This window comes from Drosophila teissieri, chromosome 2L, assembly GCF_016746235.2.
Source record: "Drosophila teissieri strain GT53w chromosome 2L, Prin_Dtei_1.1, whole genome shotgun sequence".
NCBI lineage: Eukaryota > Metazoa > Arthropoda > Insecta > Diptera > Drosophilidae > Drosophila > Drosophila teissieri.
Window position 1 is genome coordinate 24018341 of NC_053029.1, and position 25088 is coordinate 24043428.

Below are 25088 nucleotides of genomic sequence, written 5' to 3' on the forward strand. Positions count from 1 at the left end.
AACACGAAGTGAGTATAGTTTTTAAATAATGCTACATGAAGAAACACGATTCTCCAATTTATTGCAAAATGAGATGTCATTCCGTGTACATACTATTATTTGAATGCTTCTTAATATTCAATAAATCTTTATAGCTAAAGTAAAGTATTATTACGAATTGTATACCTATGATTTTCCTGTTGGAGGACAGACAAACATTGATCTAATACTATTATAAGCTAACACAATTAGTTTTTGCTGCTTTCATCACATGCAGCAAAAATTTAAATTGCTTCTCCATCTACTTAACAAAACTATTATCTACAGTTTTTATACAATAAATATGTTTTCATTGATAAAGGAAGTTGAAGCTGTTGAATGCGCTCCTCCAAGTTCGTGCGACCAATTTTTTGACGAATTGTTCTTCGGCAAAGATCCATTAAAGGCAAAGGTTCGGCTTAAAAGATACAAGAAATTGTTTGATTTTTTGTAATATATATATATATGTTTCATGAAAACCTTAGGAACTCTAAATGCTTAAACCTATAAGATTATGTACTTTTTATGTAATTTTCACAAAGGTAACTTTCTATAACAAATAGAATATTATTAAAAAAAATTTTTAATTTTTCAAAAGAATTGACGTGGGAGTTTTCAGTGGTTTGTGGGCGTTAAAGTGGGCGTAGCTAAAAGTTTTTTTTGCAGATTGATGAAAGTTTACAAGACTAATAAAAAAAGAAAAAATATAGTTATAAAAATATAGTTTCTGAGATCTCGACGTTCATACGAATGAACAGACACACGTACAGACGGACATGGCCAGTTCGACTCGGCTATTGATCCTGATTAGGATTTTCAAGGAAACTAGTATACTCTACGAGTAAGGGAACTAAAAATTCAGAACAATTATAGTATCGTCGTCTGTGCAAAAAAAAACCCTATTTTAACCGGTGGTGATTTTTGGGTGGGGAGAGCGAGAACAATACACACATTGGTCAAAGTGACAAAATAATCGTTTAATGAGGAAAATAAATAAATATGCCTTCACTTATAAATGGTGATATTTATTTGAATTTATTTATTATGGTGATATTTATATTTACAACTTCTTTCAACGCAATCTTGAACACATTAAGCTTTAGAAAAAAAAGAATTATTTTAATAAAAAAACAAGAGCGAACCCTATAGTCGAGTTCCCCGACTATCTGATACCTGTTACTCAGCTAGAGGAAGTGCGAAGGAGAAATTTCAACACTGACAGTTGTTGGCGGTTTGTGGGCGTGGCAAAAAGTTTTTTGACAAATCAATATACTTTTTCAAGACTAATTCAAAAATAAAAAAATATCAAAACATTTTTCAAAAGTGTGGGCGTGGCAGCTTTGGGCGGTTTGTGGGCGTTAGAGTGGGCGTGGCAAAAAGTTTTTTGACAAATCAATATACATTTTCAAGACTAATTCAAAAATAAAAAAATATCAAAACATTTTTCAAAATTGTGGGCATGGCAGTTTTAGGCGATTTGTGGGCGTTAGAGTGGGCGTGGCAACAAACTTGCGCTGCGTCTATGTCCCTGGAGTCTGTATGCTTACTCTCAACTTTCTAGCTTTTGTAGTTCCTGAGATCTCGACGTTCATACGGACAGACGGACATGGCCAGATCGGCTCGGCTACTGATCCTGATCAAGAATATATATACTTTATATGGTCGGTAACGCTTCCTTCTGCCTGTTACATACTTTTCAACGAATCTAGTATACCCTTTTACTCTACGAGTAACAGGAATAAAAACATATCCCCGCAACTGCAGAGGACGTGTCCATCCCGAAGGCTATTTCGAAGATGCTTTTAGGCGGGAGTACTTTATAGTTCACAGCATTTTTTTCGCTGCTACATCCAGTAATATAGAAGCCGATATACATGTGGACTTTAAAGCAGTATTCGATTGAATTGTTGTAAAGCAACACCATTATGAAACAGTACATATCTGTCAAGAACTTGGGATTAATTGGGGATTGGGAAGAAGTCGTCCGGGAGAAAACGAAAACTGACTGGATGGAGGGAAACATAAATACTTTTCCAAAATGTGAACTTTGAAAGGAATACACAAATCAGGATTGCAAAGGTGCCTAAAACATCACGTTACAGTGACAGCGTCCATATCAATGGGTTATGTTGCAGAACTAAGGCGATATGAACGAAAAATTGTTTCGACTTCCAATGAACGCAAAGACTTACAAAATCCATATTAAAACTGATGTCCTCACGAGATGCATTTACAACCTTCGAAAGCACTTTAGATATATAAAGAAAATAATGAAAATGCCGGGATGACTCTCGAAGCATCGGAGACTTGACCACACAGCGCTAGCAAAGAAAGATTATGTTTTCAAAAGTTATGGAAGAGTTTGCGTCTGTAAATCAAGACCTCTGTATAGCCGATTTCAGCATACTCTCAGAACCCCGAACTACTTCATCGAACCTAGGAACATACTCTATTCCTTTATATTCAAAGAACACAGAAATTTTGTCTATCAACGCGGAAGAGCCCCCCTCGACACTCAGAATTTTCTTTTTAAAGGAGATTCTCCAGCACTTTTATGATAAAGCGACACTCACAGACAACAAGGTTGCTCTGATACTTTTGATCTTTTGATTTCACTCATCCGAACAAACCTTATTCAACCATATGGTCTTGTGCGGAAAAAAAATTAATTTAGAAAAACAGACCTTCTCTTACTTCAGTTCCCTCATCAAACACTATCATCTAACCTTCTTTTTTCTATTCTGATGGGATTCTACTTCACCTGATTTACATAAATACTTTTACAACCTCCAGTTCCTTAAAGCCGGATATTTTAATCTAAAGGTTTTTATTGTATGAATTACCAATCAAACAAAAACAGAATGTCAAAAAGCCGATTATACGATAAGTATCGCTTAGAATTCTTTAGAGTTTTCGTTTTATACGCATCTATACGATATTTGGGAGCCAAAATCTCGATTTTATAACAGAAGAAAATATAAAAGTTTTAACGTCATAAAAGTCGTTGGTAGTGACGGCAGTATATCCCAGTTGAAGGAATACAGAAGATTTTGGAAAGACAAAAACTAAAATAGAAACCTGTTTCAAGCTGATATGTACCGAATGAGAACACTGTAACCAAAAAAGGGAAAAATAAAAAGTAACTAACCTATTCCTTTCTTTTTTAATATATCCAATAAATACTCAAAATACTCTTATGACTTTTTATATTCTTTTATATGTCTTTTTATATTGTTCCTTGAAATCTAGTCCTGAATACAGGGGGCGTGTCATACACTGTAATGCCTTGAGGCTAAACAACCCAAGTTATTGGTCAAAAAGTTGGGTCATTGCTTAGGAGGATTCGGAACGCAAAAAGAATTTATCGTTATCTATAAGTCAAAATTTTTAACAACGTGATGCCTTGGAGGACACTTTACTTGTTTAGACGTTCTAACAGGACAAGGATCCAAAACATACGAGTAATCTTGCCAAACAGTGCTTTGCGACCAATCCAGCCAATGTCATTGAATGGCCCAGTAACTCAATTTCAATCCAATTGCAAATTTTTTATTGATGCGGTAGGAGAAGTCTCAGAAATAAAAGCAAGTGATAACTTTTAACTTTTGGCTAGCAATGCCAGATTTAGTTGATAGAAAAAAAGGATATAAAACAAAATACGAAAAAAAACCTTAAATATAGGTTCATTGTCTTGATCATTAAATTCTTAAACGATTTTGTTTGGCTGTAATAAATTTTGAAAGATTTACTATTATTATTTTGACCGAGTTATTTTTCGTCCCATTTCAAATTTTTTTTTGAGAAATCAAATGAATTAACCTAATTTTTTTTGTATTAACGTCTTATGTACAGCTGTGTTCATTAAAATAACAGTGGATAAGAAACTAAGATATATAAAGGTATTATTCCGTATCCCTTTTCGTGAGCGACTTTTTATACCCGTTACTCGTAGAGTAAAAGGGTATACTAGATTCGTTGAAAAGTATGTAACAGGCAGAAGGAAGCGTTTCCGACCATATAAAGTATATATATTCTTGATCAGGATCAGTAGCCGAGTCGATCTGGCCATGTCCGTCTGTCCGTCCGTCTGTCTGTCCGTCTGTCTGTCCGTCCGTATGAACGTCGAGATCTCAGGAACTACAAAAGCTAGAAAGTTGAGATTAGGCATACAGACTCCAGGGACATAGACGCAGCGCAAGTTTGTCGATTCATGTTGCCACGCCCACTCTAACGCCCACAAACCGCCTAAAACTGCCACGCCCACACTTTTGAAAAAGGTTTTGATATTTTTTCATTTTTGTATTAGTCTTGTAAATTTCTATCGATTTGCTGAAAAACTTTTTGCCACGCCCACTATAACGCCCACAAACCGCCAAAAACTCTCCTTTGCACTTCCACTAGCTGAGTAACGGGTATCAGATAGTCGGGGAACTCGACTATTTCATTTATTTTTGTAAAATTGAAAAAAAAAAAAGTCCCGTTAGTTTTTCAAGTTATCCTTATTATCTTTACATTCTTAAACAAATTCACAATTTGTAGGCAGATCATTAGAATAACATTGTCTGGTTTTGTCCAACGAAAAGTCCCGAAATGATCAACACTTTGTAAAATGTTAGTTTGGTTAAGTTGATTAGTATATTAAAAAGGGCAATAAATTAAAAAAAAATAAGCTTAGAAAGGAAGGAAAAACATATTGAGACAGTCCAAAAATCCTTCAATGTTCTGTGAAAATGGTATCCAATACCATTAAATATGATTTGAAGCCCGTAAATTGTGGTGCCTCACGTAAAACATCAGATACAGAGGATCGACACAAAGTTCGTTTGAGCAAGGTTAATCCTTTTGCTTTCTCTAGATACATAAGCTTTGAGTTAAACTTGGAAATCAAGGACGTTACTATTCGACGACGACTACTGAATGAAAACAAGAGAGAACGCTATAGTCGGGTTTCCCGACTATCTGATACCCGTTACTCAGCTAGTGAAAGAGCGAAGAGAAATTACTACACTGACTGTTTTTAGCGGTTTGTGGGCGTTAGAAAGGGCGTGGCAAAAAGATTTTTGGTATATAGAGTTAATTTTACAAGACGAACAAAAATGTGAAAAAATTGTTTTGGGCGGTTTGTAGGCGTTACCGTGGGCGTGGCAAATTGTTTTTCTGCAGATCAACAGAAATTGACAATACTAACAAGAAAGAATGCTATAGTCGAATTCCCCGACTATCTGATACCCGTTACTCAGCTAGTGGAAGTGCGAAGGATAGTCTTTAACACTGACTGTTTTTGGCGGCTTGTAGACGTTAGAGTGGGCGTGGCAAAAAGTTTTTTGGCAAATCGATAGAAATTTACAAGACTAATACAAAAATGAAAAAATATCAAAACCTTTTTTAAAAGTGTGGACGTGGCAGTTTTAGGCGGTTTGTGGGCGTTAGAGTGGGCGTGGCAACATGAATCGACAAACTTGCGCTGCGTCTATGTCCCTGGAGTCTGTATGCTTAATCTCAACTTTCTAGCTTTTGTAGTTCCTGAGATCGCGACGTTCATACGGACGGACAGACGGACATGGCCAGATCGACTCGGCTATTGATCCTGATCAAGAATATATATACTTCATATGGTCGGAAACGCTTCCTTTTGCCTGTACATACTTTTCAACGGTTCTAGTATACCCTTTTACTCTTCGAGTAACGGGTATAATTAAAGTGCCAGGAGCCCATGAAAGGTGCCCCCACTTAGTCAAAGGCATATTATGGCATGGTTAGACTTCGCCAAAACCCAATTAAACTGGCCAGTCTCCAAATGGCGTAATATCCTCTTGACTGATGAGTCGAAAATACTGCTATTTGGTGGAACAGGTTTCTGACAGTATGTTAGTCGACTTAGAACACTTAGAACCACCCAAAACACTCACTCAGGACTGTTAAGCATGGTGGACCTAATATCCTGGTATAATATGAGTCCCAAAAATATGATTGATGGTATTATGGATCAAAACGTACATACACAAGTGGGCATAAGTATATGGACACCATTAACTTGCAACTGTCGAGCAATGCTTTTCATAGTACAGTCAAATAAACAGTAATCTATTGATATTAAAGCAAATAGTGCAATTACAGTTACACGCGAGAGGTATGTTTTGCCGTTTACCTTTTCAATTTTGCTTCTGCTGATAAGAAAGCTAGACAGACAACGATTTTGGCGATGGCAAAAGTACTTAGACATCACTTTAAATTAGTTCGCATTGATCTGTTGTTCGAAGAATATCAAATTTTTGACTTTTTTTTAGATCAATTGAACATTTTTTCTTGATCACGTGTTACTACCTACTTGTATTTCATTCATAAATTTGTTAAATATGGTAAAAACAAAGGAACTGAGCGAATTTATAAAAAATGAAATAATAATTAAGTATAACTCTGGTATTTCGGTAAAAAATATCATTGATTTATACAAAATTCCACGGGCAACTGTTTATTACCAAATAAATAAATATAAAAAAACACACAACCAAAAACGTTGCCCGTAGTGGCCGACCACGTAAAACAACTAAAAAGGACGATGGTTATATTTTACGGAAGTTTAAGCAGAATGTTCTACAAACTCCCCGATCGGTTGTCAAAGAACTAAAAGAAGGAGCCGAAATCGATATTAGTGAAAGAACGGTTCGCAGACGTCTAAAGGAAGCCGATTTTGGAACATATGTTAGCAGAGTTATACCAAAGACATTAGAATAACAAGATGCGTAACGCCATACGATTTTTTTGCACACGATTTTTTCGTGGTGGCTTTTCAAGTGGCTCCAGGCTTTCTCGAAATTTTATTCAAAAGCCAGAGAGCGGAGAGCTCTAGAGCCACCAGCTCTCTTGTACGCATACAGCGACAGCTGACCACTGTATTGGTGCACACGTATGCACATGCATTGTAAAAATGACAAAATATGCCCTTCATCTTAGAAGTTCTTAGACTTTAAATCTATATTATTTTTTATAAATTGACACCACTTAAAAACTCTAGTCTTGCATTGCCTTAACATAACAATTATTCAAATTTAACACAGAAATAATAATAGCCAATCTATGTACAAAAAAATGCATAATAATTTTAAAAGATGACTTTATATTAGAATAATTGTCATTAGAGTATTCAGCGTGCGACGTGTGAAAAATATAAGACAATGATTCTTCGGTGCTTATGTCCGCACTTCGTGCTTCAAGAAATCAATTTTGCAATAAACAGATTCCATATTTTTATTTATTTTATAAATATTAATTTTTTAATATGAATTATTTGTATGAAATATTTACTTTTGAAATGTAATTTCTTTTTTTGGAAATTCTTTGTTTTAAATTACAGTAGTAATAATAATTTACTTTGTATACGTTTTCATTATTTACTGTAGTTATTTGGTCAAATTACTAGTATGAAAATTAAGCATTTTCAGTATTTAAAATGCAACTAAGATTCATTTAAATTATTTTCTTATATTTCATTTTGTTGTTTTTAAAACAGCGCGCAATTATGGGTAGGCAGAAAAGCGCGCCAATTTTTTTTGTTTTTTCTTTTAATACGTTTTTTTTTTCTCTTAAAACGTTTGCTTAAAGCTGACTATACGTATAGCTCCTCGATTTTTTTAAATTTCGCTATATAATTGTATTTATAATCAATTAAAGTCGTTTTGTTGCATTGGTAAAGTACGGAAATATATTACATATATTACATATTAATAATTATCAATATAAATATAAATATGTAACCGGTAGCTAATTCGAGCGGCGATTTTATCAAACGAATATTAAAAAAACTTCTTTCAAACCATAATAGTTTTGAATCGAAATTGACCAAAACATTAATCAAATTCGTTTCTTAGATCAAAATTGATTTCGGCCCGAAAAACGTCTTCTAGCAGAAGCACGCACACATACACACTATCTCCTTTAATGTTTTAACTCACACAAGTAAGACAATTCTATTTTTAGATTTTTACGCTCTCAATTTTAGGCGAGCGAAAAGAGAGCAATTTTGGTCGTCACCAAAAAAGTGGCTGCATAGTGCAAAACTAATGTATGGCCGTTACGCATCTTGTTATTATAATGTCTTTGGTTATACCACTTATAACTCCACGAAATAAGTTAAAGCGCCTCGATTTTGCCAAAAAATATGTTGGTCAGCCTGCATCGTTCTGGAACAATGTATTGTGGAGCGATGAAAGCTCTTTTGAGTTTCACTGCTCAAAAAAAAAAATTTATGTTCGACTACCGAAACAATATCGGAAAAAAGTGGCACCCGTATGTCCGAGAATAAGTCATTCAGGAGGGTCTGTTATGTTTTGGGGATGCGTAGCCTTCACTGGATTGGGAGATTTAGTTCCCGTTGATGGAACCATGAATCAAACAAAATATTTGGATGTCCTAAATAATCATGCATTCCCCTCTGGTGATAAATTGATCGGGGAGTCCTTCATACTCCAGCAGGATAATGCCCCCTGTCATAAGGCCAAACGGATTACGCAGTTTCTGAGAGATGTTGGCGTAAACACATTGGATTGGCCACCTCAAAGTCCAGACCTCAACATAATAGAAAACCTCTGGTCATATATAAAGAAAAAAAGATGTGCAAACTTATCTAGAAGTCGCGAAGAAACGATTTTGGAGATTCAAGCCTTATGGAAGGATATTTCAATAGATTATATCCACAGCTTGGTACAGTCTGTACCAAAACGTCTCCAAAAAGTGATAGACGCTAAAGGGGGATATATTTTTTATTAATTTGTTATAATTTTTTAGTTCACATTTTTCTCTTTTCAATTTATGAAATTTAAATAATTTGTCTAAATACTTATGCCACCGATAATTTATAGAAAAGTAATTTTTCTTAAATCAACAATGAAGTTATCCCTATGTTTATATTACCTAATTTAACTAAGATAGTCTACCTATTTACTAAAATTATTAAACAATTTTCCAGTAAGTAAACAATAAGTTACAAACAAATATAATGAATATTTTTCTTGTCTAAATACTTATGCCCACTTGTGTATATGTAAATATACTTCCAAATGTTTTGCTGTCTTATACTAAATTTAATATTGTCCATATTTGTTCCAAAAAAAGGGAAACATTTGTTGAATTGTTTGAAATTAAATACCTAATGATATTATAAAGAAATTTGTTCCATTAAAAGTGTAAATCATAGTTTAATTATAGATTAAACTCGCAGATCATAAGCACTAAGATCATTTCAATGAACACAGCTGTATGTTGAGTTTCATTGATAATTAAATATATTAATAAAAGAAATTTAAAACGTTGCAAAAGATGTTTATTGTTTTGTTGTTTGAAAAGTCTGTGGGCCCTACTATAATTTTGACTGCAGCTGTATATATATATATGTATATGTATATTTGTGTATACTTTTATATATATATTTAATAGTATACATACATATATATTTATATATGGAAAATTGCACATCGTAGGCCTTACTAGAATCGCCATACCTAATCTCAACGTTTTACCTCGTCCCGATACCACAGTATTCACCCTAACTGACAGACACACAGATAGACATGGTCAGATCGTTTTGGCTAGTAACCCTGATAAAGAATGCATATACTTAATAGGGTCGGAAACACTTTTTTCTACTTTTCAACGAAAAGTATCGTTATACTTAACTTAAATTAAATATTTCAAATGTACTCACGATCTAATCCACCAATATAACGCATTGTTATTTCACAGTGTCCCCAAACCGCCGAAACAACTGGATATAGTTTTTTTCCTCGCAGTCCTCTAAACGCAATTCCGAGGTACTGCTGATCAACAATGAAGCTTAGTGTTCCTTCGTCCATATCTAAGGCTACTAAGAACTTATCTGGAACTAAAAAAGCTTCGTCGTTTTTAAGAATGGCTGGATATGTGACTCCAGCGCAGTTTTTTGAGTCATGGTATAATTTATTTCTTCCTAAGTCCCAGCCCCAACTTTGCTCAGTTGATCCGACCAAACTTTGGTATCCAACTGAATGTAATGGTGCATCTGCAGTGCATACGCCAACAACAGCGTGTGTTCCTCTTTGCCTTGTTGGCCAATAAATTTCCCAAATGTGCAATCCCTTTGTAAGTCCGACTTTTCCGCGAATGCAATCAGTACTTTGAGCCACTGGGTGCCTATGAAATGTCAACTTGTCGTCCTCTTTTACAAAAATGTTTAAAGACCGATCTTCGGAGTTCCATGAATGCTTCAATTGAAGATCTCGAGATGCTGGCGGCATATCAAGTAAAATATCGATTCGCGCTGGTTTAACGAAATCAGCTTGCAACTCTCTTGGTATTATTGGTTTGAATGTAGATTGTGAATCATTACGACTAACTGTTTTGACTCCGCCACTAATTTTTTGACCCATGTTCATGCCACGGCAGCTTCTGGATCTTCTTTGGTCGATTGCAATTTTGTAGGATAGTCGAAGACGCTCAAACTCCCTCGGCTCCAATCTTGACAAAACAACTCTCGGGGATAGTGTGGATATTGATGAAACACTTTGAGGACGACGCCTTTCACTGGACCTAATAGAAGGTGTCCGACCACCCTTATACCTTTAAAGAAATAAAGTTATAGATTTTGTGTTACCTTGAAATGAAACACGTTATGTATACACATAAAAGAGCATACATACGTACATATATAAACATATAAATTTACATATACATACATAAATAGACATGTATATGCATATGTGCATTCGCAGTTAAAGACACTTCTACATTCCATGTACTTTACATTACCTTTAAACAATAATACAGACAAACTTCGTTAATATTTTAAAACATTTTGTACATATTTACATATTTTATACTTTTAGCAAAACACATACAAAATATATTTAATATTTACTAGTTAAATTGGCAATAAACTTAAACAAAATTTACCTTTTTTTACCAAATTCCATTTATAAAGCAGTATATAAAAAGTTTTACAAAATGGCGTCACCGAGTGAAGTTAATTTCTTCTCTTGCTTAGTTGTGAAATCGTAATGTTCATTATGCACAAAAACATGTAGAAATTTTTAAAATATAAACGAAAAAAACAACTATTATCCAACTTAAATACAAAAATTTGATATTCAAGATAACACACGGGTTGTCCGATCACAATATATGTAGGCTTACAAGCAGTACTACTAAAGCAAGCCAACAAAACAGGGTGTTTATGGCATCAATCATAAAAGATTTCTTTTGGGCGAAATACACGGTACAATTTTCGTTAAATACTAAATCTACTAGGATACATTATAAACAATCTACAATTAACTTTGCATATTCAGGGCAAAATCTGAAACAAATAAGATAGATTTATAAATATAAACTGAATGTGAAGTATTCCATCCCGTAATTTTACCTTTCGATATAAATGACCGAAAAAATCAATTTATGGTGCCTTTACAATTTCGGCACCTCAATTTGTGGTCAATAGAAACAAGACTTATTGCTCCACCCGCTTACACGCTTAAATAGGGAATGTATTCTGTGGTTATCGTAGTCTCACATTTGTCAAATATTCTGTTTCACGGGAATGTGCTATTTCTGACAAACAAATGAGAGAAATCGGTTGGATTTATTCATTTATTAACGCCAATATGCTTATCTGGCATTTTATTCAGTTTTTGAAGTAAGGCAATTTTTCCACGTAAAAGAAAAGATTTTACCATATTTTATTTAAAAACACAAATTGCTATAAATTGTGCCTTAACGAAAACAATTCGTTTATGTCTCTTTAAATTAACAAAAATTTGTGTATCGGCATTTTGAGCAAACTGTTGTTGTAAGCGGACCAAGAAATGCTGCAAAGCAACAAAACAAAATACATTTTGTACAGAAACTGCATAGCTACAAAAAATAAAATAATAATTGTTTCGTTCTCAAACTAATTTTTTCGGCTTTAATTATGTTACATCGACCTCCCTGTGTGCCCTTGCAGAAGATGCATTGATTTCAGTCAGAAGTTTTCAACGCAATGCAGAAGATATTTGCGTCTACAATAAAGAGTCGATATAGCCATGTCCGTCCCTCACTATGTCAAATAGCTGCTATTGGAATATTCCAAAAACAAATGGAATGTGCCTTCGTTGTTCTCTTTATCAGTATACACCAGTTTTCATACAAAAAAGATAATTTCGGTTTTAGTTTAATCAAAATCGACCGCCATAGGAACAGTTGGTAGATCACTAGCTAATTGATAGAAACAAAATTCTAGCTTTTGTTGTTTCCAAATAAATACGCAGATGGCGTAAAGGTTATAAGTGCTCGGCGCTATAAAACAAAATTTGATGAAAATCCTTTGATCCATATTTTTTGAATTTTGTTGAACTAAACATGAAAATTAATAAATCAAAAAATCAAAGGTATGAAAAAAAAACGAAAATGCATTATTTTTAATAAATTGTTACTTTCTTGCAAAATATAAATAAGATAAAAGGGGATTGCATAGCAAGCTTTTTAAATTGTTTTCTGATAGATTTTCGTTGGATACCTTATTGTTATGTTTACAGACACAGGGTTAAAGCCAGAGATCCTAAGCTTAAAAGTTTTCACAGTTTGACTAATGGTCTTCAGAATTTCCAGAATTTTTTAAACATTTATTCTATTGGTAGGCCTGAGAGATTTTAATATACCTGAGCTACGTGGTCCATCTGACTTTATTGATCTAATCTGACTTTATTGACAATTTTTTGACATATCGCTAGCATAAGCTTCGTATATATACAAATTTCATTAATTTACCTTTAAATTTACCTTTGTTTATTAAAGATTTTTTCAATAGGGAGTTTTTCAAAGGTACTTTCTTTATTATTATATTGTGGTTCTACTAAGCGTAAGTTAATCTATTTTACAGCCGATCTTTTTGACCACATTTTTAACCGACATATTCTACGTTACCTAATTCTAATAAGCGTTATTCCTATCTCCCAAATACTTGGCTGTGTGCACAGCACGCACGGTCGCCTTGTGCAAGCCCCTTGTCAAAATACCCACCTTATCTGTAGAAACTTTACAGTTTTCCATATGTGAAAGGGGTCGATTCTCTTGCCTGTCTACAAAAAAGCTATCAAATTATTTATCGATTTATTTCTAAATTTTCGCCTATTCTTATTTTTTCCCATTTGCCGCCACAGTTAACCCATTCTTGCAATATTGTATTACTTAATCACACAAAAGTTACGCCTACGAATATCCACTTTTGCCGACGATACAGCTATCCTTGGCCGCTCAAGGTCTGCAAAAATGCAAGCGTGTATCGATCACTCATCGGTGTGCCGCCAATGGTAGGCCACCTAGACATATTGAGAGACATATTAATACAGTTGTAGTGCAATCTCCAAGGAAAGAGAAGATTTTTTAAAGCTCTTTAAATTTTTTATTCCTTACGTAAGGAATGGCAATCTTCACACGGAAACTGACCAATGCTCTGTAACAAGAAGAGGTATACGCTCAACGCCGATATATAGAGCACCTATCACCAACAGACACTAAACCGTCACTTTGGAGAGCTCGCTCGCCGAATGAAACCGTTTTGCCTCACCTAAAAAATGTGATCAGGCCAAACATTCGCGCAAAAATTTTAAAAGACAACTTATAACTCCGAAAATTATCATTGAGCTGCTTCTTTGTGCAGTTCACTACATCACTTTTTAATGCCATCTCCAATTTGGTTACTTTCCACAACAATGGAAGAAATCAACCATCATATTGTTTCCAAAGCGCAAGAAGGATCATACCATTCCTTCATCGTAAAGACCAAAAAGTCTACTCTTTTGAAATTATTTGATAGATTATGTTAAAAAGCAAAACAGCTGTGCCCGAAAACACACAAAAGTTACGCTTACGAATATCCACTTTTGCCGACGATACAGCTATCCTTCGCCGCTCAAGGTCTGCAAAAATGCAAGCGTGTAACGATGACGCTAAACATAACAAATAGTCCATCCCATCGTTGAACTAGGGGGTAACTTACCTAGGAGTACACCTTGGAGTACACAGAAGACTCACATGGCACAGGCATATTGGAGCCAAAAAACTTATCTAAAACTAAAAGCCCTGTCTACACTGGCTCATTAAGGGCCCCTACCCGTCTACCCTGGACCACAAATTCCTACTATACATTTTAGTACTGAAACCATTTTGAGCCTACGGCTCACAGCTATGGAGGAATGCCAGCGACAGCAACTTAGCCATCCGCTGTATGATGGCACAATCAACGATCTTGAGAACCATTACTGGGGCACCGTTGAACATCTAAAGAGACTTTAACATTACATCAGTAATAAATTTAATTTTAGAACTCAAAGAAATATACCACAACTAGCTTTCTTCGCACCCTAGCCAGTTGGATTGAGTATAATCGAATTTTTGAAATTTGAAAGCTGGATTGGTTTCCCCAACAATTAGTTTTTCTTGCCCATTTCCAGTTTTGAAGATATGGAATTCCTAAAATCCTAAAACATGTGTGAATTGGTTCCAGAACTTACAGAAAATACATACACACATAAGTACAAACTTTTTTATAAAGGGACGACTCAAAGTGAACGCCCGAAAGTCAATATCAGGGAAGACTCGAACTGACTACCCGAAAGCCAATACTGGAGAATCACCTCAGTCAAAGGAAAGGTGTCGAGTACCGAGGACTGTATCAACCCTTAGAATAACAGGACGTATTTTGGAAGGATCCAGAACCAATACAAGGAACACGCTTGAAGGGAAATACTAATTCTATAGAAGTATCAAGATGGGCGGCAAGGAGTCTAAAGTAGAGGTGGGCGCGGGCCTGCACGATCACGAAACCTAGTCCCAAAAAAAAAGCACGAGGCCCGCACGACTTTTTTTGAAAAAGCACGGCCTGTTTTGCCGCCAAAACACATCTGTGTCGGGCGAGTGTGCCCGTTCCATGCCTAGATGCATATGCAATTACGTTCTTGCATTCGCGGCAGCATACAGCGGGCCTTCGGGCTTTTGCGGGCCTCCGGGCTTTTCTCTTAGGCCTGGGGCCCGCACGAAACTCGATTTTAGGCACGAGCACCTTTTTTTTTGGCAAAAGCCCGCGGGCCGCGAAAAAAAGCACGGCCCGCGCCCACCTCTAGTCTAAAGCCTCCGACAACACCGCCAATGTGATAAACACCGTGGAGGTCGTAGACCTCAGAGAGGAAATAGCAGGTGTGCAGCATACCCTGGAGTTAATCGCCGCTCTATTAATATTGCTGGCACTATTGAAGCCAGTAAAAATGTACAAAAGATCAGTACAGCCATGCCCTGGAAAGATTCGTATCCAGTATTCCACAACCCCAATAAGTGCATAATTAAAACGCAAACGGCTAAACAAATAAACAAAGAATAAGTGAACCGGTGGATTTTTGTTAATGTGTTAATGTTAAACAAAGTAACAGCGTGGACTTCCCAAACAAGTGCATAATCCAAGTAATAGAGAGTCGGATAGCAGCCGAAGCGTGCCGCAGAAAAACAACTCATTTATACATTCATATATATATCTAGAGAAAGATGACCTTTACTTAGTGTATTTTTTTTTCTATTTGTTTGTGTATATTTTCTTATTGTTCGGTTACAAATTATTGGTGCACGAATGTATATGTATGTATAACTCCATCACTATATATATAGCAACACCCAGGATTTAACGCGTCGAGATCTCATCGCTCCGGATTAAAGTGGGGTAAGTTTGCCAGAACACTGTTACCAAATTTTCTCTATATTTTTATATATGCATATACTCTCGTGCTTATTTTATTTTCACACAATTAGTAAATATAAGTATATTTTTGTAACAATGGTAACCGAAGGGTGTCAAGTATAGGAAAAAATATTTTATTGTTAGCCTCTTCCAGGCAATGTATTTCATTGATAGAAATTAAATATTTAATGTTCGATATTCTGTAAATAAAAATAACTTTTCGGCGAGTATCCGCCTTGTTTTTGTTATACAAATAGCCAACGTGAAAAGCCAACAATTTTTGTTGACGTGCGCACTGTTGCCTGATGATGAATTGTATACTCCTCGCACAGAACAATTATAGTCAACTTATCATAATCTTTGTATGCTAGCCTTTAATTTTTCTGTATTACACATGGCAATAGCCAACAATTTATTAATCAATAAAATTATGCTATTATTTTAGCTACAACAAAATGAGTAGGTAAGGAAATGCTTCTTGCTGACGCGAGAAGCGGAGTAGGTCAAAAACGATGACATAACTTTTGACGGATAGCCTTGACAAAAGGGGACGTAACAAATATTCAGTTTGGCAAACGTTTTTTACTGAAAATATTTGGTTTTAAGATGAGGACAAACGAACATTCTGTGTTCCATGCATTGCAGAGGAAGAACATAAACTAGAAAGTCCGCGAGCATTCGACGCAATTACAGATGCACACCACGTCGACGAATACATAGACAGCCTATCTAATGAAACAGGAAAAGAAACTTCTCCGAAGTCGCAAAACCAACGAAATGAGAGGTTTTTAAGTCTTAATGTCTATATGAGAGCCTTTAGGCCTGCTTCACCATTGGCCTTAATATGATTCTTTAAGAAATCCATTCGCACACGAATGGGTGACGATATTACGGCATTACCGGTTGCAGCAAAAAGCAAAGTGGCTGCGCTTAAGCTACTTTCTATTCCCCGCATGGAACTAATCGCTGCACTAGTCGGCGTTCGCCTGGATAAAAGGGTCCGATATAACCGATCAACCCAAATATTAGACTGATTCAAGGACGGTACTTTTCTGACTGACAATGAACCCGCGCTACTTGTACTTATTTGAGAAATTATGGATACAACGCTAATAAATGGCACTGGGTCCCGACGAAGCTAAACGTAGCAGTCTCAGCTTCAAAATTTGATCTCTAAGCCCAACGTCGCCGAATGGGTTAATGGTCCGTTGTTCCTTCGACAACCAAACGAGCCGCCACTGGACGCACCGTTTCTGATAACGAGCGTAACGGGATTCGAAAAAACATCTTGAAATCGAAGAGGCCCATTCTACAAGCGATTCACTTAATGTCGATTGTTTCTCCGACTGGAAGCGCTGATATAGGGCCACCATTCTTCGAGCTAGATGCAAAAAATTGATCAAACTCTCAGTATTTAACAAATAGTATGAGTAAATGATCTACTTTTCAAAGAAGCTCAAAGAGATACCTTAAAATTAGAACTTGGCGTACTTTAATCAATCGGAGTCATAGAAAAGCAGCTTTTTTGTATTGCCAAAGACTTTCACGAAAGAAACCATCAACAGCTTCACGAAGGAACCATTAATACGAAGCCATTATTGTATTCCTCAATTGAGTTTCGTATTTAAATCGGTCCGAAAATCTTTTCAGAAATATAAAAACAATTCTGCCGTCCACCGCAATTGGCACCACTGCCACCTGATATGAGATATGAGAGGTTATCTACCTACACAGGAGTATAGTTATCGTGGGACGACAGAAAGAAAAACATTGGGGTGTTATTTTATACATGCCTGACTTTTCGCTCTATTCTCGACGGGGAAATATTCTCATATAATGGCGCAGACTTAAGGCAACGGAGAAGATCGTAACTTCAATTTCGCCAAACTCCAACTGCAACGACGAGACTCCTAAAAAATGCTTTAAGACCTTTAGACACTTAAAAAATCCATAGGTATATTACCTCAGAATATCGTGTCAAAGTTTCAAAAGCTAATTCTCAAAATTGTGGAAGAGGTGCCTTCCGGTAGTTACGCCGAGCCAGTTCTCCATGACCGCAAACTTTAAACGTAATTTTCTTAAAACCACGTTTTTCACATTTTTATACCCGTTACTCGTAGAGTAAAAGGGTATACTAGATTCGTTGAAAAGTATGTAACAGGCAGAAGGAAGCGTTTCCGACCATATTAAGTATATATATTCTTGATCAGGATCAATAGCCGAGTCGATCTGGCCATGTCCGTCTGTCCGTCCGTCTGTCCGTCCGTCTGTCTGTCCGTATGAACGTCGAGATCTCAGGAACTACAAAAGGTAGAAAGTTGAGATTAAGCATACTGCCTCCTGAGACATAGACGCAGCGCAAGTTTGTCGATTCATGTTGCCACGCCCACTTTAACGCCCACAAACCGCCCAAAGCTGCTACGCCCACACTTTTGAAAAATGTTTTGATATTTTTTCATTTCTGTATTAGTCTTCTAAATTTCTATCGATTTGCCAAAAAACTTTTTGCCACGCCCACTCTAGCGCCCACAAACCGCCAAAAACTGTCAGTGCTGAAGACTCCTTCGCACTTTCACTAGCTGAGTAACGGGTATCAGATAGTCGGGGAACTCGACTATAGCGTTCTCTCTTGTTTTATATATGTTCTATATAATTTTTCGATTTTTTTTGACAGCCACTACAACAAAATTTTTTGTGAAACTCAAGAATTTTGATTTTTGGAGCCTGTTTGACAGACTTTTTTTCGAATTAAGAAAAGATATTGGTTTATCGACGACAAAAAACCCTCTTGAATAAGAAATTTTTGGATTGTTGACTTTAGACTAAAATTGTGGCCAACATCACTTACAAACATTTTGATATATCCGCGGCGATATGACTTACAAGACCCTTGTAAAATTTGATAAAAACCAAGCTTCACTTTTGAAAAATTATTTTTTTTTGATTATCTCAGAGATTACTCTTTGTCGGCCTCTAAAGGTAGTTCCCCCTTAATGAGTGCAGACTACATAAAAAACTCGCTTCCCTTAACCTTTGCATCCCTTTAGGCGCCTACTGCTTAAATCTGCAGATGGCTACAAGCTACCGGTTACAAGTGATTCAGACGCTATTGTAAGATTAACGAATAAGCAGACCTGTTTTGGAAGGGGTCGTTAAGGGAGTACACGCAAATGATCAAATGAGCAAATGATGATTAAACGACCACCACTATCCGTTGGAGAATATATAATTATAGTGGATAAGAAGCCTTTGGGCCAAAAGACAAATTATAGTAATATGTACAGCTAAAGATTTATTTGTAACCACCTTAAATATAAAAAAAAGACTATAAATTCAAAAAGTGCTGCTATAAACTTCGTAATTTAATCGTTGGCTGCAACAACATATTATATTACACACCGGTTACCTTAAACGTTACTTTTAAGATTTGTATAATTTGTACAAAAGTAAAGAGAATGTTTTTTATAGCCGTTACTCGTAGAGTAAAAGGGTATATTAGATTTGTTGAAAAGTATGTAACCGGCAGAAGGAAGCGTTTTCGACCGTATAAAATACATATATATATATTTGATCAGGATGAATAGCCGAGTCGATCTGGCCATGTCCGTCAATCTGTCCGTCCGTATGAACGTCGAGATCTCAGGAACTACAAAAGCTAGAAAGTTGAGATTAAGCATACAGACTCCAGAGACATAGACGCAGCGCAAGTTTGTTGTTTGCCACGCTCACTATAATGCCCACAAACTGCACAAAACTGGCACGCCCACACTTTTAAAAAATGTTTTCATTTTTGTATTAGTCTTGTCATTTTCTATCGATTTGCCAAAAAACTTTTTGCTACGCCCACTTTAACGCCCACAAACCGCCAATAACTGTCAGTGTGGAAATTCTCCTTTGCACTTCCACCAGCTGAGTAACGGGTTTCAAATAGTCGGGGAACTCGGCTAGAGCGTTCTCTTTTTTTTTCGATTTTGTAATGGCCCCAACGATGATGATTTCACCTTTGCCATTTAGATTACACAACTTTTATTATTTGAAAATTCTCTTTCTTGAGTTATTTGCAATAAAAAAATGTGAAACTTTTTTTTGATCTAGAGGCATAGAAAAAAAGTTGTACGCTTTTTTAAAAATTTTACTTTAGTTTTGTTTCAGTTTTATGCAATGCACTGGTCTCATTATATTGACATTCAACTCTCACGTACTCCCTGAATATGTAATGATTGGCTATCAAAGAACCTCAAACCGCGAGTATATTTCTTTACCAACTAGATGCAATAACTGCTTCAAATTCGGCCATTTGTACAAAACTTGTAAAAACAACTAAACTTGCCACAACTGCGGATACGACTACTACCTCTTCCCCTACTAAAAAGTGTATAAGACCCCCAAAATGCACAAATTGAAGTAAAGGTCAAACCACAAACCCCCACAACTCCATAAGCAGAACTTGCCCAGTCTTCAAAATACAACAAGAATTAATAGCAATCAAGATCACTAACAAATGCGAAAACAAAACTTCTTAGGACTCGTAACACTAAAACCACTCCGCTCCCATTCGCATCGGTTACCAAAAACCACAAATCAGCTACACCAAAACGCAGAACCTCAGCATCTCAACAAACCCAAAGGACAACAAAAATCTCCTCCCTCCAGGACTCCAGCATCATACGCATAAAAATAGTAAACTAGAAAGTATAAGCTTACCTTTAACTAACCATAAACAATACCCAAACCCCGTGCATTCCCATCAATACATCTAAACGCATGATCGCATCGCACAAAGCAGCTAATAAAATTCGCAATAAGAAATCTAAAACAAACAAATCGATCCATTGGACGGGTCTAGCGACTCTTGCGACATGGAAACTTACTTATCTTACCAACCTATTTATTTACTACTATTTTAATGATAAATATAGTACAAATTAAAAAGTTTCGACCATACATGATTCAGGAAACCCACATATCCCACACCTAATCCCTTCCTATCCCCATAAACTTATAAATTTACTGTAGTTTCTGTTCGAATGCATTCGGTGACACATCCATTTTAGTGCAAAAATCTATCTCCCACAGACAACACCAACTAAACCCTGACTTCGAAACCATCGGTATTTCGATCAATTCAAAACCTAACATTACTCTATATTCTTCCTACATCTCACTTAACCATCAATTCCGCCTTAACAACCTACAAAACGTCCTTTCCCGAAATAATTTACCCACCCTAGCAGGCATCCTTACTGGGCTTTCCCCAGAGCCAACCCAACAGCCAAACATTTATAGATCTTTCAGATTTATTCTCATAAACGACAAATCTCCTACCCACTACTCAACCCACAACGCGTTCTCGCATATAGACCTTTCGCTTGTATCTGCCGAACTAGTCCTCAAAAGTAAATGGAAAGTGACCTTAATGGTAGCGACCACTTTCCAATCCTTATTTCAATGTTTCCTCGCCCTTCCTCCACAACCTTCATTGACAAACCTTCTATCAACCTTAAAAAAACAAAGTCTGAACTCTTTAGCAATAAAATCTTATATTTCAACTCAAATACCCAACTCTGTAACAGTAACGTGAACAAAGATGGTGCGCTCATTAAAAAAATGTTAATACAAGACGCACACACCTCTATTCTACAGAACCCAACTTTCTCCCTATCCCGTACAGTTTCGTGGTGAAACCAGGAATTTTTTTTATTAAACAAATTGAAAAACAATAATTGGAAAATACTTTAAAGAAACATTAACAAACATATTAGAGTTTAACAAGGCCAACGCAAAGTATCGAAGAGAAATTAAAGAAGCAAAAAAAAAAAAAGGGCTATTCAAAAATTCCCCTCCCACATATACCCCAAATCGCACCCTTCTAGAATGTGGACAAATATTAAAACTACCTATTCCTCTTGGGAAATCGCAAACACATTCGGCAACCTATTGTCACAAGAAGCTGACAGGAACTTTTCCAGCATCTTCAGAACCAACAAGCTGGTCTTAAACACTTAATCAAACTATACGCCATCTCAAGCAGCCTGCCAAATACAACCCCACCACCTTTAAACTCAGATATCCTAAATTTCCACATTACTCAAGCCTACAAAGTTAGCCTAGTTTTTCCTATATTAAGGCCACAAAAACCGATACTAGAAGCTAAATCCTGCAGATAAGCCGACAAAACAGCTTAATATGCGCACAGATACCCTCTCGTCTACTCCCCAAATTACAACTGTGGCACATAAAAAATACGTCGATTCCAAACAAACAGAACTGCATAACAGCATAACTCCCTTGTACAAGCTCATCCTTCAAGCTACCAACTCCTCCTACAACACCACATCACACAACAGGAAAACACAAATCCTTATGAGCCGACTCAGGTTTGGACACACCAACCTTACCAATGCCCACTACATGAACATATGCCCTCTCTGCAATAATCATCAGTTAGACGTTAAACACATCCTAGTCCCTCCCTTTCCCTTTATAGAAGAGTTGCCTTTCAATCAATCAACCCAATAACCGTACTTGCTAACCCATCTTACGATAGCATCAACAAAATTAAAACCTTTTTGCTAAACTCCAACTTAATTGATAAAATATAAATCTATATTTTCCTCTCACTCTGTATAAACCACTGTCACCGTAGTCGAGCGGAAGGCATTAGCTGCTAATGCTCCTACTTCTCAGTTACCTTATTGTTTTATACTTTAAGTTAGCTGTAAATAAATAAATAAAATAAATAATTTTGTTCATTCATTACTTTGAAATAACATAAATTTTCCTAAAATTTGATATATATAATAATGATAAATGACAATTTAAAAATTTGAATTTAATATTTAAATTGTACGAAGAATCTATTTCGATTATGGACCTACATATGTACGTCATCATACACGTACACACGTGCGCTGCGTCTGATGCCCTAGATCTTAACGTTCTAAGGAAGGAGTTGGCCAGATCGACTCATCTTGTGATCCTGATCAAGAATGCAGAGACGGAAACGGGTCCTTCAACCTGTTACATATTTTTCAACGAATCTACTTCTACCATTAAGTAACGGGTAATACTATACAGAACGCTGTGGGCGTGTAAATATATTTATTTATGTTTGAGTATGTATGAAATAAGCCGGTAGCTTTAATGAAAAAAGTATTATGCAGCCTTAAATTTAATGTAATTTTCATACAACAACCAACATTTCGTATTCAACGTTACCTTCTAAGTTATGAGCAAATAACTGAGAAGTTGTTTATGCACAGACGAATCAGAACTTTTAAAAAAACAAATTGGTGAAAAGTGCAACGCATTTCGCAGTCGGAAATGCATCCTTCCCTATGATATATGTATGTATTTTCCAACGAATCTTTATTAAGATTGTATGAAACTACGTATACATGTATGTATGTATATACATATGTGTCTTTATAAGTGTGGTGCAAATTCGTACATCAGTACAACATCCACCTACATTTATGGGAGTGAATTAATATTTGTACACTTATACAAAGTCTAAACGAGCAGATTGAATATAATAAACTACATATGTACAAACATGTTTTCACATATAAATGTTTTTATCTGATACATCGACATTTTAGTTGTTTAATGTTTATAAATATGTACATATATATATACATTACATATATACAAAAAACTTAGTAATACCGATGGTTAGATTTGTTTTAAGTTCAGTTATCAGTTTCAAAAAACTTACATTACTTTTTTCTTGATGATTTTCTATGATTAAAATAAAACAACACATAAAGCAAAATATCAGTCAGGAACCTTTGATGCACAAAATATTCATATGTATGTACACATATATGTAGGCATACATCAGCAGTGTTGTGACATGTAACGATTTTTGTCACGCTCCAAAATTATTTATTATTTGAAAGTGGACATAAAATAACTTTTAGTTGCTACTTTTAATTTTCTAAGCCGTGAACTTTCCAAGACATAGATATAGCAAAAGAAAATGTAAATTGAAATCATATATTTTTTGTCACACTACGCCGATGCTGTTAAGAAATGTTTTTTTTTTTTCCCATTTTATTATTTCGAATGCCAATTACTCTCGATGAAGGGCCTGAAGGGTGGGAAAAAAATTGCATATGTATATTATGTGTATATTATTTGCGTGGAACTATCCAACAGCTGTCGTAGACGTTAAATTTCAAATGTATACACAAAATATAAAATAATCACATAGTTACATTCAATCTCAACCCAGATAAAATATTTATTATACTCGTTGTTAATACTTGAAAATCGGGGTCCTCCTTTCCACGTCAAAACATATCGGTCTATAACTTATGTTATAGCAATGTAAGTGCCCTTGTGCAGCGCTTTCTGCGATGTCATCTGGTACCTCTTCTTAGTGTGATATAAATTTGTTATTCCTTTAAATGCTTTTAACATAAATATATAAGTTAAGCGAGACTATTTCTCGCAGTGTAGCAACGGCTGTCGTAGCCGCATAGCTTACCTAGTAACTATGAACAGCATTCCAAATGTTTTAGTGAATCGATGGCTGGTCCTGAGATTGGTTCCCCCAATGTAGAGAAGAGTTCGTAGTAGCTCCGTTATAATTTTAATTAGTTTAACTTAAGTTTTATATTTTACAAGAGAATATAATTGGAATTGAATTCGAATTGTTCGTTAAGGTTTTCAAGTTGCAAGATCAATAGCGGTCGATAGGGGAGGGGGGAAGGTACTTGAAGAGGGTTCATAACGTATATTTAATATATATAATGTTTTTGTTGAGCTAATTGGCTTTTTTATTAACTATTTTCGAGAAATGAAAAGACAATCGCCTTTGTAGCGACTTCAATTTTTTATATTATTTATATTAGCAGGGTATAGCATCGATGCGCGAGTTACCGGTCCCAACCGGCACTCAGACCCTCCAGCGAAGCCACCCCGGCTTACCCTGGAATTGGTACAAAGCAACCAAAATGTTAACACCGGTTTGAATGAGGACACTCAACGACCGTTCAGCGAACGGCCGTTGCCAACAGCGGAGAAATGTTTACATTACATTTCCTACTCCTCCGGGCTGGGTAATAGGAGCACGACATCAGCAAAGAATTAACCCACTCAAGAATAGGCAACACAGCACTTCACAATTTCGGCTACCCGACTCACCCACTCAAGAGTCTGTGACGCAGCATTTAAGGATAACACTTACACATGTAATATTAAGGCACTATGTATTTCCTATTTACTTCTCTCAGCGGAGGTCTCATTTTGACCGCCGCTGAAATAAAGAATCAGATCAGTTTTGTCATCGAACAAGAACCAACGTCTTCTCACTCTAAAAAACCAAACTCGG

The 25088-nt window shown here is 35.9% G+C and overlaps 2 protein-coding genes and 1 long non-coding RNA gene across 4 annotated transcripts; 1 reads left to right on the plus strand and 2 right to left on the minus strand.

Annotated features, from left to right (window-relative positions):
* Positions 1-18: 18 nt before the first annotated feature.
* LOC122617412 (protein gustavus) lies at positions 19-23604 on the minus strand. Of its 2 annotated transcripts, none has more exons than XM_043793382.1 (3): positions 23469-23604; positions 9719-10608; positions 19-436 (listed from the first exon to the last, which is right to left on the minus strand). In XM_043793382.1, coding segments are annotated over exons 1-3 (1032 nt in total). In that variant the 5' UTR covers positions 23471-23604; the 3' UTR covers positions 19-296. The 2 variants fall into 2 exon arrangements, with proteins under 2 accessions (XP_043649317.1, XP_043649236.1); XM_043793301.1 differs by lacking the exon at positions 23469-23604 and adding an exon at positions 10942-11195.
* On the minus strand, positions 16554-17124 carry LOC122617559. Its single transcript, XM_043793505.1, has 2 exons — positions 16874-17124; positions 16554-16767 (listed from the first exon to the last, which is right to left on the minus strand). Exons 1-2 carry the CDS (start codon positions 17122-17124, stop codon positions 16554-16556), a joined length of 465 nt encoding a protein of 154 aa, XP_043649440.1.
* LOC122617653 lies at positions 17706-19260 on the plus strand. The gene is made up of 3 exons (XR_006325965.1): positions 17706-17820; positions 18426-18730; positions 18799-19260. It is a non-coding gene; the product is annotated as an uncharacterized LOC122617653 (long non-coding RNA).
* Positions 23605-25088: the final 1484 nt, after the last annotated feature.